Source organism: Ciconia boyciana, chromosome 1 (assembly GCF_034638445.1).
Source record: "Ciconia boyciana chromosome 1, ASM3463844v1, whole genome shotgun sequence".
NCBI lineage: Eukaryota > Metazoa > Chordata > Aves > Ciconiiformes > Ciconiidae > Ciconia > Ciconia boyciana.
Window position 1 is genome coordinate 3,460,687 of NC_132934.1, and position 16,828 is coordinate 3,477,514.

The 16,828-nt window shown below is 45.0% G+C and overlaps 1 protein-coding gene across 6 annotated transcripts in view; it reads left to right on the forward strand.

Annotated features, from left to right (window-relative positions):
* Window positions 1-16,828, forward strand: part of PLXNA4 (plexin A4) — a 431,262-nt gene that overhangs the window by 72,052 nt on the left and 342,382 nt on the right. The window contains exon 3 of one of the 6 annotated variants that reach the window (XM_072864978.1): window positions 197-226. The exons of the other annotated variants lie outside the window; for them this stretch is intronic. Coding sequence (XP_072721079.1) covers window positions 197-226 — 30 coding nt within the window. The remainder of the gene's footprint in view (window positions 1-196; window positions 227-16,828) is intronic. 6 annotated transcript variants of the gene reach the window in all.

Consider the following 16,828-nt stretch of genomic DNA (forward strand, 5'->3'; position numbering starts at 1 on the left):
GTGGTTCATCTCTGGCTTGTGTAGGAATTTGAGGCTTTTGAGCTGTGGCGATCTCCACCCACCTCTGGGCAGGAGTGGATGAGAAATAGCCAGAAGGAGCAGCTGGAAAACAGTGGAAGGTTAGAGAAGAAAGACAGAAGGGTGGCCACCTACCTCTGTCTTTTTTTCCTCCTGGCTCCTGGGAGAAATCATCCAGTCCACGCCTGGAGGTAAAGAGGGGCTGAGGGCTAGGAGGGTAGGCAAAGCGTGCATGGTGATACGTTACAGGAGGGACAGGTCACTGCAGTGATCTGTTTCCAAATGGCAAAAGCAATCTGCCTGGATAGAGCTAGAAGGAAATAACTCGAAGTGGTGGTTTGCAACCCAGGTGATTTAGACCTGTCAGTGCTGTTATCTCCTCTGGACCTGCCTGCCACTGTCCTTTTCTACCAGAAGAGGCTGTACCCAGTATAACTAAGGGAGGGAAAAAAGAAAAACATAAAACCCAGCTGTCATTGCATCAGCCAAAGGATAGACATTAACGGCAGCTGACTCTTTTCTTGAATCTACACTGATCTCCATCCAAGGTTGCAGACCATACCCTGTTGCAGCCCTGCTTCCTTCGCAGTACTGTACAACTCATTACATGCTTTATGTGGCATTACGTAATGCCAGTAGTCACTGTCCCCACTGGCTCACAGAGGGAGATGGGCTCTTTTCTTGTGTGCTGGGAACACACCAAGAGGCAGGAGAAAGTTCAGGAAATATAGTGTCACACAGAGATTGTGATTTGGTCCCATCTGAGAGCTATACCATGCGTTAGGGAATGGTTTGATGGGTGATTTGCAGGCTGGATGTGGCCCCTGGCATAGTCCTCTCTAGCCTTATTTTCTATAATCTCTGCAGCTCTGGTCGTACAAGGGCTGAGGGAATGGCAAACAGATGAATCACAGCTCGTAGCAAATGCCTCCCTGTCTGCCACTCTAGCAGATGTGCACCACCATGAGCTGCTGCTGTGGGTCTGGGCAAAGGATTTGCTTTTGCATGAACCTGAAGAGTGCAACTCAGTTTTGTCAAAAGCTGAAGAAGCACCCTTTGCTATCTCTTAAATGTATCCTGGATTTGCTCAGTGCTGACAGGCACACAACTAGATGGCTGGCAGATATTTTCATTTGGGCGGCCTACTGGCTATTCCCCTAGCAGTGGCTGTTGTTGTAGGCTGCGTAAATACATCAACTTCTTCCTTTGGCTCAGTAGGCTCTTTGCCCTAAAAGTTCCCATGATGATACAGCACAGGGGAAAAGCAGTTCCTTGTATCAGCTTTATATTTCCCCATTTTTAATTTGATTTTTCTTGTGGAATTGTCCTTTTTCTTGTGTTATGAGGCAGAAAGAACAAAAGATCCCTCGATCATTTTCTAATATACCTTTATCATCCCTTCACATTCATCTTCTCTCTGAAATGTACAGTCTCAGAGCCCTTGCTAATCCCTCTTCATGAGCAAATTTTTGCCATGACCTTGATCAGTCTTGTCACAGTTCTCTGGACTATCTTTAGGCAGACAATTGCGTTTTGGGGTGGGTGGCAATTCTGTACGTAGTGTTATGTCCGTGGTACTTCAGACACCGTCAGAAGGTCCCGTCTCTCAGACAAACAGGGAAGACGACCTAACACTGTATTGCAGAAGACCGTCCTCAAAGAAGTCATTGGCAGATGTACTACTAGAAAATGTGAGGCGAAGGGAGATGTTTTCCCCTATACCAACCACTAAGCCAGGGCTAAGCCAGGACCTCAACAACACATGGCACTGGGATGCAGAGGCTGGTGTCAACTTGAGGACATTGGAAGAATCCTCACCTACCACAGCAGTAGAGGGAGCAGTTCCTTCCCAGCTGCAAACACTACCTCCAGGCACATGTACCTCATGAAGAGACAAATTCTTCTTCTTCCATTTCCTGAATTTATTTATTTATTGGGGGGGAGGGAGGTACCTATTGGCTTTGCTTTCATTACATATTTGCATGACGTTCTTCTCTCTTCTGCAGAACACAATCTAAGGACTAGCTGCTGGGAAATACAATCAGAGCAACTCATGTTATTTCGGTGTGATTCACACAGTTGTTTTTCTTCTGTTATTAGTCTTTTTTTTTTTCCCTTTCTCCTCCTTTCTTTCTCAGACTAGAACAAATACAGTGTGACTGGCAGAAAATTGGCAGGCTTCAACGATCCAGAGGCAGTGATTTTTCTTCTAAGTAGCTTAATGGAGTCTATATTTTTTATTGTTTTCTCAGCCTGCAGGTTGATCAAGTATTTAAAGAAAGAGAGAGAATTCAACAAGCTCTCTCCCTTCCTTCTCTTACCAGCCCATTTTAGAAAGTCCATGGACCTACAAGAACTATTCTGGGTCATCCACGTTTTAGAAGTGTGCTGAATTGGTCACAGACAGTAACGAAGGAGGCTGATTACACTCCAGGCTCAGCCTTGAATGAAAAGATTTAAGCAGAAACCATCTTGCTTGCATCAGCACCCATGACAGAAGACTCTACTGGTCTGCTGTCCCTCCATCCCTCTCCCTGCTTTTTGGCTGGGATCTTCTATGTCTTTCACAGTTAAAGTTCCTCCAGGTCCCTTGTCCCCCTGGGCCACTGCTCCCTGCAGACCTTGTTTCCTTCTGCAGAAAGCAGCAGCATCAAAGCTGATTTATCCTTCTGGTCTGCTCTGAGGACCATTGCATTTTGACTGCAAACAAACAGATGGACTGTTGAAGCCCAGGACTGGAGCAATCTAAACGATGTCCCCAATATCTGTTCGGAGATGATGGCAGGGCTGCTGGTCACGCTGCTTGGGGACAGCCTGGAGCCTCTCCTGCAGCTCCCCTGGTTCTGCTGAGGAGCTTGAAGGAGGGGAAGCAAGGTGAGTAGCCATGGTCTCACAGAGCATTGACCTGCTCTCTCTCCTGTCCCATGTGATCCACGCGATGGCTGCTCAAAGCCTTTTTGTGCTTTGCCTTGGAAGTCTTCTCTGGGGTTGGCTCTGAGTTTGCTTTGCTGCTCCCAGAGATACCCTCACTCTTCATTTTGTCTTGATTTGTTGTCTATGAGGGAGTACCATTCTTGCTCTGCTGCTCAGGTGATGAAGCGGTCTCTGGCCTGCAGCCATACCCCCTCATGTCATGATCTCCTCAGGTTTCCTGAGCTGAGCAGTCAAATGGAACTCATGAGTACTGCAGAAAGAAGGTGTTAATGAGCTGATACCCGTTCCTTCTCTGCTTCAGTGCAGCAAACGGAGGCTATGGAGGATATGGGGAGAATCAGTCCTTGGTTGTGAGAAACATCAGTGTCTCAACTTCTGCTAATAAAAAAATACAGAGTAATTTTCTTCAGAGTTGGGAAATTCCAGCCCCTCTCTTCCAGCCAGGTTCCTAAGTAGGACCTTGCTTTTGTTCTGTTTACCTGAATTCCCCAGCTGTCTGGGGATTTGCAACTCATTTTGCACAGTACCAATCCAAAATTTTTTTTCAGGAACAATGTTTTTATTTGTTTGCTTGTTTTAATGCCTTTCTCTTTGGGGAGTCTAAGTCAATACACTATTTTTTTGTGATGAATAAGCTTTGCTGGCTCAGTTTGTCCCTGTGAAAGATTCTAACAACCTGCCAAATACTCTGTGCGTTGCTTCTGTGCCTCCAGTCTGATAGCTAGTGGTCCTGCAACCCTCATAGGTTGCTCTCAACTCCATCATGCAAATCCATATGGGGATTCCTTAGACAGTAGTGACTCCCTTCTTCTATGTCTCTCCTTACCATGTCATTGAAACTGCTGGCAAATAAGTCGTAACCTTTAAAATGAGCATGCAGAGCTGTCTGTAGGTGTAAGCTAATGAGGCAATTACATTCACCAGGGTTTGTCATCTAGCCCTGCTCCTCATTGGGGCAGAGTTAATTTTTGCATGTGCTGATAAGGACACTTGAGCCAACCCTGTGCTAGCTCAGTGATGACATCCTCGGCGGTCTGAAGGACATCAGAAGAGCCTTGAGGAGGGCTCCCAATTCTGGGGGTGCACAGATGGGGGTGTTCCTTTTCTCCAGAGTCAAAAGGGATTTCAGCTGACATCATATAATCCTTGGCGTGCACAGCCTTTTGGCTCCTGATGATTCAAAATCCAGGGCAGTGAATGAGACTCTTCTGCAAATGCTGGCATGAACTTCCTGATGCTCAGACATTGTCTTGTCTCACAGAAGTGCCTTAAGCATTAAGGTGTGGACTTTTATAAACAACACAGAGCTCAAAAGGGAAATCCTTCATGTGACGAAGATGACTAATTTGATTTAAAATGAGGGCTCAGAACCATCTTCCAAGAGCCTCTGCACCAATATTTCCAAGGAGCCTGAATTTTTCTGGCTTTAACTAGTCTGCACAGGTCAATGCTACCATGAGCACTATATGAGAGGGGCCGAGCTCTATCTGTGCTGTCAGATGCTAAGCACTAACACAAAATGATGGATTATTCAAGATAGTTGTCAAGCTGTCTGTGGGTAAGTGCTGCCTACCAGAGGAGGGGTGCAGGGTATCCATCTGCTTGGATCTTGCTGGGACAACGTTGACCCCTGATTCAAACCACTCAGCTGAGTATCTCCTGTATCAAAGAAACACAGCTCAGATGCACTGAGCTGATAGTCACATTTCCAGCAAACACTGCTGGTGCTAGTGCAAGTGCTGCCAAGGTCCATCACAATGCTTGTTCTCTCGTCTGCTCTTCCAGACCCATATTAAACTGGACACAAAGACCAGTAACACTTATAACCTTCATCACTTTGCCATTTAAAAGCATCTGTTTCTGGTGTAGCTCATCAGGAAGCCCACTCACCTCTGATAGCTTAAGAAGCATTTGCAAGGCAGAAATGATGCAGTGAAAATCCCAATGTGAGGTTAATTCCTAGGGTTTATTTTCAAAGTTTGAAAGTGACAACTTGTTGGCCTTGAAGATTTTTCACCAGTGCCGGAATAATCCGGAGGGAGAGATTTTCTTCTTCTTACTCAGACCATGGGATAATTAGCAGATTTTAATGACTGCTTGAGAAAGCTATCTAATTAGTTATTAAAAACACCCCTCACCCCCTCCCCCTTACCCAGTCCCTAAATGAAAGCCACAAAATAGCCAGTCATCTCTCTGACCAGATGCGTCTTAGAGATATTTTTCTTTTCAAGCTAATTGTGACTGGTATTTGCTGAGGAAAACTCTGACTGGGAATGCATTAGGATCAAAAATGGTCTATTCTGCTTCTGCATAAATGTTAAGCACAGCCACAGCCCGTTGTATGAGTCATAGAACCATTTAGGTTGGAAAAGACCCTTAAGATCATCGAGTCCAACCGTTAACCTAACACTACTACTAACTCGCTCACATGAGCAATCCATGGCTCTCTGCTGGCCAGTGTCATGGGAAGCCAGCTTGGTTGAAGTCCCAAGGTGCCCTGTGAGCCCCAGTTCCTGCTACATGGATGCTGGTGTCAGGTGGTTGCACTTTAGAGCCAGGAGTATTTGCTGCCATGACCGCTGGTTTTTAGAGCCATATCCACACTTGGTTTAGTGACATCTTGTCAGCCAGGCTGCTCTGCCTGACCTGTCTGTCCTCGGGGTGTCCTCTTTCTGTCCAAGTTCAGTATTAAGGCGAAGGGGGGACATAGCCAACGTGGTCTGTGCTTCCTACATGTGTCTGTCCTGCGTGACTGCGGAGAAGTCAGGACATAGCCCTCAGCGCCTCGCATCTCTGCTCGTGGAGCCAGTGACAACTGTTTCTGCTCACTCCAGCGGAGGTGGACAGCTTTTCAGAACAAAATAGCTCCCCTCCCTCTGGCTATGAACTCTGATGCTTTTTAGTTCATCTCTTGGCATGTTCTCCTCTGTTCATTAGTGCTCCTTACCTCTTCTAGGGGTGGTGATTGCTCTTGCCAGTATCTCTTCTCCTCTCTTCCCTTCTCCCCCAGTGGCAATGTAAAGTGGTTTCAAAGCTTTGAATAGAAAGGGACAAAATGATAGCGGGAGAGGACTGAGGCCACTTTTGCTTTGCAAGGTGACATCCTCTCCTGTCACTTACCATTCCCTTAAAGAGCATTGATGCTCTGCAACCCGTTGAGCTGGGGTGGACGCTCCTGCTCAGGGGCTGTATGCTCTCCCCGCCTGCATGCACCACAAATCCTGCCCTGCTACTCCAGAGAACGAGGTTCTTTGCTACTTTCTGGGGAGATGCTGACCTGATCCACCTTTTACGTAAGGACAATGGACTTCACTGTGAAACAAATCAAAGCATGTGCTTAACGTTTGGTGCATGCAGAAAGGGCTTGATAAACAACAGCCTTTGTATATGGCAGAGTCCATGTCCTCGTTTAGCCCTGTCATCAGCTGCAGAAAGGCTGCACATTGTCCCACTCCTTCCTGAGATGTTTATCAGCATGAGCTGGGGTCTCGGTTGGAGTATATTGGTGTAGGTCCAGTGACATTTCATGGGGTAGTTTAGGTGTTGCTTCTCCTGAGGAGTCCCATCCATCACACAAGAAACACAGAGAGGTTAAGATCATCTACCTGGCTGATTTCCTTTTCCAACTCATCAACTTCAGCTCTCTAATCTCACAGTCTGTTGTTATGGAAATAATACAATTACAGTCATTGTGAATAAAGAGGAAATACAGTCTGCCAGAGGAAAGAAAAGGAGACCACTTTTCTGATGTTTTAAGTATTTGGTGAGAGGAAGAGGGGGAAAGGGAGACAGGCAAGTGCCACAGGGCAGGACTATGTTGGTTTCTAGCTGTATCCCCTTTCCCCCAAAGCATTCATATCAGTTTTTGTTCTTCTGTAGACAACGGTCAAACCTTGGTCAGTATATTCACTGGTGCTCTCCACTTGGCTAATTAATACTCCTTATCAAGCCAGCGGAGGTGGACAGCTTTTCAAAAGAAAATAGGTCCTCAGCCTACAGCTGTGGGCTCTGATGCTTTTTTACTTTGGCTCTTGACATATCTCTTCTCCTCATTAGTGCTCCCTCGATCTTCAGGGGGCTGCTGATATCTCCTGCCAACATCCTTCCCTTCCACACCACTGCTTCCCTGAGCTGTTCTTATGGAGACCTGTTCCTAAGTTGGCTTATGTCATGCAGTTTCCAACTATCCACTCCTGCAAACCTCTAAAGTTTCTTCTCTTTCAGACCAGGAGACCAAACATGGTCATGTGATGAGGCTATTCCTGAACTCCTGTGGTGGAGGAGGATTGATTGAGAGACACTACAGAGCTCAGATACTGCTTTATCTTAGGAGGGTAGTTGGTGGATCTTTGACCTGCTGTCCAGGTTAGACTAGTACATGGGGCCCCTGTTGTTCACACTGGGGCCCCATGTACTAGTCTAATCTGGACAGCAGGTCAAAGATCTAGCCAGCTAGGTGGATCCATCTGGTTGGTCAGATGGGATCCATGCGATCCTAGAGCAAAGGGAGTCTGCAGTTGATGCTGCAAGAGCAGGACATACGAGTGTCACAGCGGAGCAACAATCCATGTTTGTATAGGCAGGGCATGGCTGCAGCACACCACAGATAGCCAGAGAAGACAGAGGCATATGGGTTGTTACCGGTCACTGTGTTGAATGTAAGATTTGCATCCTTGCTTTTAGCTGAGTTTCTTGCCTTTCCTCTTTAAGGACAAGTGTAAAGAACATGCCAGACATGAGATTTGGAGCCATTGACCTTGCCAGTGCCAACACATCAAACGTTTAGCGTGATGGCACCTTTATAAAGACAGTGTAAAAAGAGACATGAAAAAATGAGGAGAGAGTAGGAGATGGGCTTTCTGTTTGAGTGTTGGTTGCCAAGTCTGTGGGATTTAGAGGAAAATCTTTTTATTTTCTGTGCCTTGGTCTTTAAATAGGGAAGATGAAACTTTCATTTTAACTGTCCTAGGGACAGGGAGTATTGCTGTATCTGGAAGCGTCTGACTTGGAGTTATCACTGATTTCTCTGAAGATGAAAATATTCTTTTCTTTAAGCTATTTGTTGTCAAGCAAGGACTTGAATGCCTCTGGTCACTCAGGCCTCGGGCAGTGACCCGTTCCTGAGGCCAGTTTGCAAATGACTGTGTACTGTTCGATCCGACAGCATTCGCTCCTCTCTCCTCCTTCCACCCAAAAGATGCTTCAGGGAGAGAAAGACATAGAGAGACAGAATGCTCTGAAAGGGTTGTCTCAGTTCACAGCAGTCACATTGCGCTCATCAAAGCCAGCGAAGTGGAACTGGTGACACTCACCAGAAGAGCCTGCTCTAAATTAAGCAAAACTGCAGAAACTTTGTAAACAAGCACTGGCTGCTCCAGACCACGGGAAGGATAGGTGGCAAGTCTGGTTTGTCCGTGGAGGAAACCAGTGTGGAGCAGTCTTCTAAAATGGCTTTGCTGAAACCTGCTTTCATGTAGGCACACCATCAGTCTCCCAGTCCATAGGTCTGTCTTGGGAAGGCTTAAGTCCTCTGGGCCAGTGTGAGGACCAGGGGCCTCACTGTAAGTTAGTTGAACAAGAAGCTGACAAGTCGTATAGTACAAAACAAGTAGAGAAAGAGACGATGAGAATTTTGCTCAGGGAATTATTCTCTGTTTTGAGTGTTCTATGTCAACCCATCCTTTCTTGTGCTGAGGCCACCTTACCTTGTTCTGGATAACAGGACAGAGATTGACTGGGATGGGTGTTAATCATATTTACTCTTTTTTATATCTGTTTTAGACCACTGGGCAGAGTAAAGAGGCTTTAGTGTGAATTGGAGTCTCTGTTTTCCCTGTCTGGTCTCATAGCTGACCAAGGCCAGGTGTGTTTGATATCTGTCTGGCTACCTTCCTAAAAAAACCTCTAGAGGTAGCAAGAGGTAGCATTTGCCAGGCAGGTTACGTTGCCCTGTGGGCAGGGTACATTATATCTGCTTGCAATTATTTCTCTTTGAGTCTCATACTTTTGCTCGAGATACTGTGGAGCTACCTGGTGATTTGATCTGTAGGCACTGAGAGCAGGGAAGGATAAGCTTGCATGTCCTAGCCAAACTGCAGTCTCGTTCTGCTTGTTCTGCTTATTGCTTCCCCTCTTTCCAGCTAGAAAAGAATCTGTTTTATGTGCAAGGTTTATCATGCATTCACTGCATCCCATCCTGGAGAAAACCACATGCCACTTGTGACTTGGGGATCTTTCAAGATAAAAGAGCCCTGTAAGAAAATGCTTTTACTGTATAGCATTTCATTATAATTACATTTTTTTTTAATTGGGTCCTACACCAAGAATTTAATCTAATTTTGATTATCTAGAGGTTTTAAACCTCTTCAGCTCCTGTTTCAGCTTGCATGAATAATACTCCTATCTCCTTTCACTCATATTCCTCAGCAAACCCTTCTGGCAGAAAACAGCTTCTCCATTGTATCCCATTTCTAGAGCTATTGGCAGGAGGGCGTTATGGAGAGCGTTACAGACCAAACACAGAAGTATGGCTGACTTTTTCTGCAAAGAAAAAGCCCCCCATGTTTTTTTTTGTTTGGGAGAAGCACTGGCATCTTGCTGATGGACTGCATTATTTGCAGTACCACCTTTAATCCCTACAGATTGCTTAGAGTAGGATCCTAAACAATGTCTCTTCCTCCCTTAAGGGGCTCTTGCCAAGTTCAGTATAGTCCTAAGTATGCAGAAGTGGGATGGGAAAAGGGAGTCAGGAAGGACCACAGCCAGTTGCTGGTTTCCTTATTAACAATTATAATTGGAGGCAGCATCAAAGAGGGATGTGGTTGCCTCTGAGTCAGAAAGTAGATTCTAGCTTCTGATGAATCCTGCCAGGCTTTGCCAAGGACAGGGCTGCTGTGGCTTACCTAGAAAAACTGCTGCAGCCAGCATGCAGCTCAACTGTATAAATGTCTGAGATACATACTGCATCCAGACATTGAACGTGGAGGTGAGGGGGTGAAGCTATTTGAACTGGTCTGCTCAGGTATGTGGCTGTCTTCACCTTCAGGGTTTGACTGTTTCACCAATAACTATTCTGCCACTAGTGTTTGCGTTCAATTTATTGGGGAATAACCTTAATTCACTGATATTGCTGAGGAAATTCCTCTGATGGACCTTTGGGTGTCATCAGTGACAAGTGCTGTAAAATACTGAATGCAATGATGACAATTATGTGTCTAATTTATTATTTAGTTGTGTCCTCTTCCACTGTCTATAAAACCACCCAAAGACAAAAGTGGTGGGTACAATAACAACATATGTACGATCTTCTAAATGACTAATGTGGATTTAGCCATGGTGATGCTGTATCCAGACTGATGGAAGGATACGAGTGTGTTGGGTCTGCAAGAAAGGTAAAATATCTTCTATTGAATCAACAGATAGAATTGAAAAGAAATGGGCACCCAGTTTTGTATAGGAATCTCTTCATGAGATCTCAAAAGAAACAGCAAAATCCCAGTTAAATACTAGTTAGACACAATTATTGTTCTTTGTTTAATCTAATTAAGCCTTCAATTTAGTGAGAAAAGCAATTAGCATCTGAAAAGCTGAGAAGGGTGGTAGAAATAGTGGAGGAGGCAGGTCTGCAGACATAGTGGGATAGAGGGAAAAAAAATGTTTTTAGTACCAGTGCAGAAGGGAGATGCCATCTGCATAGCTGTAGGTGACCATAAAACCAATGGCTCTGTGTAGTTCATGGTCTTTAATTTCAGTGGAACCAGGGATTTTAGTTCCCCAAACTGGTTTTGAAGACATTTCATAAATTTACGGTAAGGGTCAGAAATGAAAAATCAGAGAAGGATTATTTTCTGTGAAAAATGTTCCTCCCATCAGTTCAGTTTGTGATGTGTTTTAGTTCATTTTGTGGTAGAGTTGTGGTTTTGCGCTAGCTGTGTAGTTTCCATGAGGACATTTCGTTCTTTGGATGAAATGCACTGTGTTTTGGAATGATCATGCATAGGATGCAGGGGTTTGTATGGATATCTTGTAGAGCAGTTACAGCAGATTTTGAGTTTCTTCCCAGAGAAACAAGGCAAAATGGAAAGTGCCAAGGTCTGGTTTCATTTGTCATCTCTTGGTGTGCAGAAAGTTTGATGGAAGAAGTGATCACTGGCTAAACTACTGGGCTGCTTGGAAGCTGGGGGCACAGATTGTGGGAACGTTGTTTTCAAGGCAAGGTCTTCGTTCAACACAGCTTTTAATTATTTAATACTCTCTGCCTAAATTCCAGCATGGGATAACATTTGGTAGCAAGAAGAGTAGACATGTTAGGAGATTTCTTTTAGTAGTGTAGTGTGGTTGTTCAAAGAAAATACAATTGCAGTCTCAGAAACTCGTAAAAAGAATAAGCAGTAAAGGCTGGTAAAGAAAAAATATTGGAAGGAGGGGTTAAGAGGCAGAATAAGCACACCTGGGAATATTATTGCAAGGGTCCTAACATAAGGACATGAACATAGTGATTCTGAAGGCATTTAGAGAAAACATCACTGCATAGGGATGCTTTTGAGATCTCTGATCCAAACCTACATTAGTTGCATCTGCAGAGAGATTTGGAGTTATTCTAGCAATAAGCATGTCCATGGGATGGCACTAAGGGATGTGTTGACTGAGCAGCAAAGAGCTGCTGTACAAACTGCAGAGGTGTGAGCCCAGCTCTGCAATAAGAGGATACCAGCCTGGAAAGTGCTGGGATGGGATTATATCGAGTGCTTTCCACATACAAATTTATTTCAAAAAGTGTCACAGAAGTAATTGAAAAACATCAATAACCATTGATAAAAACACATAACTGGACATGCCTGGCGGAACCTTTGTCTGCAGGAAGCAATGAATGAAGATCCATAAAGAACTGAAATGAATTGTTAATCTCTTGCTACTTAAATGAGATTCACAAGAAAGTTGCTGATTTTTGCATGAAAAGATGACCTTGTCCTGAAACCAGATAAATCTCTAAAGTCTTTCTGCCCATTGGAAATGCTTTATTGGAGTTGTGCAAGGGATTTATTTGGACCTCAGTCAAGCCGTTTTGCTGGAAGCAGTGTACTTAGCTGAAGTTAGGGATCCCAAAGCATTAATTTTGCTGTAACCTTTAAGTTAAGAGTGTTTCGACTAGGTTATTATCTGGACAGGAGCCTTAAAACCCAAAAGTGGAAGAAGTTGGAGCTGTGCAAGAGCTGGGTGGATGGCATTTGCTTCTCAGAGTGAGGTAGTCTGGATTGCACTAGTGTTTTGGCATGATGTTAAGCAAGAGCCGTTAAAATATTAGTCCTGACCTCTTTATGGTTGTTTTAAATCAATAGTGCCCCACAGCCCAAGCCAGCAGACTGAGGTTATGAACCTCAGCATCCTGGCCAAATCCAGCTTAGGCTTTCAAAACAACTTGAGTGATATTAACTGTTCTGTAGGTATTTTCAACATTCTTGGATTTATGGACCCTAAGCATCTTCTTATTAGGAATGTCATACCCAAAGTTTTCCCTATAGTATCTATGTATGAATTTACTTTCCTTTGTCATCTTTTTGTGTGGCTATAGAAGTTGCCCATGGACCAGAGACTAAAAAACACTGAGTCATAATATTTTCCAGTGCTTCAGCTGTTCAGTATGGAGGAGGATTAAGTGGAGCATATAGAGATGATGTGAAGGGTTTTAAGACCAGCTGTGGAAACCTCTTTGGGAGAATTTGGGTTTGTCTTCATGTGAACCGGGTCTGAGATTCAGAATACTTCTAGGAGATTTAGACTAAGGTCTTCACTAAATGATCCCTTTTCTTTGTTCCTGCACTTTAATATTGAGAAGTGAAGAGTTAGGACAAAACTGCAGGGAGGGAAAGGAGAGGTGGAAAGAGTGGAGGCAAAAGCAACATGTGCACAGTTGAATATAGTCTACGTGTTCACTGTTTCCCAATAATGCCAAATCTAGTTCAAGTCTTACTCCATGGAGACTTGCATGGAGTTCCACAGGGTCTAGATCATTGTGGCAATAGTCACAATAGTCAATAGTCACAATAGTCAGTCTTGAGGTAATAGTCACACATAGTGATGGATGGATCTCGCCATGTGTGGAGAGCAGTTAGCAGGTGGATTACTGGCAGTTTTAGAGCAGACATTTGCCATAGCTGCACACAAAAAGCAAAAGTCTGTTTGTGTGTAAAACTCACCATGATGTGATAGATGCTTTCAGAGTCCGTTGGCTATTTTGGGGTAAGATTCTATGAGTGGCCTTTGGGCTTTCATTTCTTGAGGATCTAGGCCAGTGGTTGTCATCTGGCATCATAATTGTGATTGACATATTAATGCCAGTGGCTCAAGACTGGGTTTTAATAATTTAAGAGGAGACGCAGAACCATCTCTGTTTCTCAGGCGGTACTGGAGGTTGCATGGGCAGACTGAAGGTTGGGAAGGCAGTAAGCTGGATGACCAGTGCAGCTTCAGAGAGAAAAAACCTTTGTATTAGCATCAGGAAAATAGATGCAGGTGTGTTATGAGATGGGGAATGAGGATATGGTTGTTACACACTGGCATATGAAGCAAGGAATCATCATAACAGTGATTTGTTGTGGGGGGCAGAGGGATGGAAATGGAGCATTAAACTTAGGACAAAGCAAGCAAGAAGAGAGTCACTTAGATCCCATGGAAATGTGGGGCTGCAGAAGGCTGCATCCTTGGGTCAGGAGCTGTGGTAGGACTGGGATCCGTTGTCTTCCCGTGTGTCTTCCTGTGTGTAACAGAAGATTTCAGTTGTCTCTGGTTCTGTACTGCTGATTTTTGCCTGTCTGAAATCCCTTTCTGATCACTGAGCATCACTTTAATCTCATGTTCCTGCCCTCAAGCTTCTTCTTATTGGTTTTGGATTTATTTATTCAGCCTCTGTCCCGTCATGTCCAAACGGCTTTGGTGCCTGCGTGTTGTCTGGTGGTGGCTGCTAGTCCCTCCCAGGTCTCTGATCTTTTCAGCTTGACCATTTCCGTCCCCCATTCCAGGAATGGGTCAGTTGGGAGAGACAGGAGAAACCATGGCACGTGATGGATATCCCAGGTCAGGTCTGTGCTCCCCAGCTCCTTGTGAGCAGTCTAAGACAGTGACTGCATGGCGACCAGCCTAAGGACAACTAAAATTGAAGGACAAGCTCCCTCTGACTTTCCATGCCTTAGGTCAAGTCCCTGGTGGAGGATTTCTTGTAGGAGTCAGCCTATCTGTACCTGCAAGGTAGGAACTGTGTTTTCACTCAGATCTCCTGTGGATTGGTCAATGGGACAATCGAGTGTTGTTTGCACATGGTGTTTCCTGAGACAGCTATTTTTTAATGCTTCTGCTTAGTCCACACTAATTTCCCCAAATGTTGCCATTTTCTCTCAGCTGTATTTGATTAGAGGCTGTTATGTCGCTGCTAGGAAAGACTTCCCTCACCAAAATGCCTCTGTTCTCAAAAGCCTTTTTTGGAGGATTTGACACAGAAAATCTCTTCATTGTGGCATAGTCCTGGAGGTCCTAGGAGGTACCCTGGTTCTGCTGAGCAGTCTGCTCTTGCTTTCACCTTGCAATGCCACTGCTGTGCCTGGGAAGCCCAAAGTAAAGCACTAGCCTCATTTAGAATGAGGTCGGCAGCTCAGGTTTGTGTCCTTTGCCATTGCAGCCAAGAAGCTACTTAACAGAGTCTCTTGGTGCACCTTTGGGAGGAGGGTGCAAAACCAGCTGGCAAAGCGGCAGCTCTTTAAAAGGATCTCCAGTGCCTGGATTATTAGAAATCACCTGCCTCCCTGGGTGCTAGCAGTGAGGATCTAAGCCCCACTGTGCTAGGGAGTTTGGAGGGCCTTCCTCTGACCTTTACATACCTCATTGTTGCAGGATAGCTGAAGTCTGCTATCTTCTGCTGGCAGGCAGATGACTGCAGTCGCTACACTTTCCTGAGGACCAGTTTCGTGGGTGGCATTTCCAAATCCAGCAGAAAATCCCAGACTATGTGAGCACAGATAGCTAGGCATGGGCTGGAAGAGGAAAGCCATGTCTCTATTCATCCCACTTTAAGGAAATCTGGATTTGGATGAGGCTGCAACTGCAAATTCCCCACTTAGCTCAGTTTGGGTTGTGGATGATGGTCCTCCAGTGTCTCAGTACTCAGAAAATGAGAACTGCAAGTGGAATGGGAACTGAATCCTGATGGTTTGCAAAACCAATAGCTTTGGGATGAAAAGGCAGCACAGACGTGTAAATCCTGAGTAATACTGATGTGGGTATTGCCAAAGACAACCTGTCCATCCCCAACTACTGAACTGTGAGCTAGGCTCAGCGAGGTATAATGAGATGAGACTTTACCATGACCTGACGCTTGAGAAAAACTCAGTTTATTTCAAGTCTGCCAAAGCTGTTGCATCTCTCTTTCAGCTCCCTGATGGCAGATTCCTGCTGGTGCCATACGGAGGAGTCTTGCAGAATTAAACAGCAAACTTTTCATTTTAACCATCTTCTGGCCTGAGGAGTTTCATACGTACAGCAGAGGTCTCAGGGGATGTTAAAAAGTAACTAAATATAGCAACTCTGTGTAGAGGGGCTCATCCTCAGCTATGTCATCTCAGTGACACTTGGATGCATGCTTATAACCACCAGGTGTTTTCTCTGCTAAAGTCTGTAGAATGCTTCTGTATTGAGCACTGTCATTGCTGCTTCAAAATCTGCTTTTTATCTCCTGAAGTTTCAGTTTGTCAAGTTGGCTTTTTTTTTTTCCTGTGCATTGTGAAGCAATTCCAGAGAGCTAGAGGGATAAGGGGGCTAAAGCTGGTGGCTTGGGACTTGATAAATATTTTCCCTCTGGAAGATTTAGTGTTTGCAGAAGGTATGTGATTGATTTCGCTGGTCACTTAATTGAAGTAAAATGAAAAGTGAATTTCCAATAAACTAAACCATTATTCATCTGAGATCACAAATCTGTACCCAGGGAGCCCTCAGAAAATCTCTCTCCCCATGTGCATTATCAATACAAAGGACGAGAGGATCCCTCTTTTTCATTCATATGCACCGGAGGTGACCACGAGCGCTGGTGGTGCATCACAGCATGTAAGCGCTGTTAAGGATTTTCATTCAGCTTTGGCATGAATGGTGGTGTGCTGCAAACACTCGGATATTGTAGTGACAGAAGATCAAATAAATATCTAGGTAGATGGATGGCTGGAGGGGAAAGTGGAGTTGGCATATGCTCACTCTTGCCTCTGTTCCTTGACATCTTGGGGGAAGTTTTGCTTGAACCTGGTCGGAGTTTCACCATTAACTTCACCAGGGCTGGGTTTTAACTGCTGGGTTTCCAGCTCAGTGAAATGAGATGGAAAAAAAAGAGAAGCGCGCCGCTTAATTGCAGCTCCTCCTGGGACCAAACATGTCAACCTTTAAACAGTGACATGAAACCGTACAACACAATGCTCTAGGCGGATGCAGCCGTGATGGGTGTTACACGCAGGCAGAAGCTGGATTGCTTTTTATTTCCATTTGTGGCAAGGCTGGAGCCGGGGAAGGCAGCGGGCAGTGCAGCCTGCATCTCTGCCAGGCACTGAGTGCCAAGTCTACCTGGCCAGGACCCAGCGCTGCTCCTCCTGAATTATGCTATCAGAGAGGAGCTGATGATGAGAAAGGGTGACATGGGCTTGCCAGAAATGTGTCAGGAGGTTTATGCAGCCAGGTAAAATGTCACCGAAGGGTTAGTGTTAATAGAGGGGTATTCTCCCTGTGGGGAAATTTTGGGCAGCAAAGGATGGGCTGTCTGTCTTCTTGTTATGCTGCTGCAGTCCCGTCTCAAAGCCCAGCATATTCCTGTCAGAAGTCCTGCTGCATTGCATGAGTACAGGGTGGT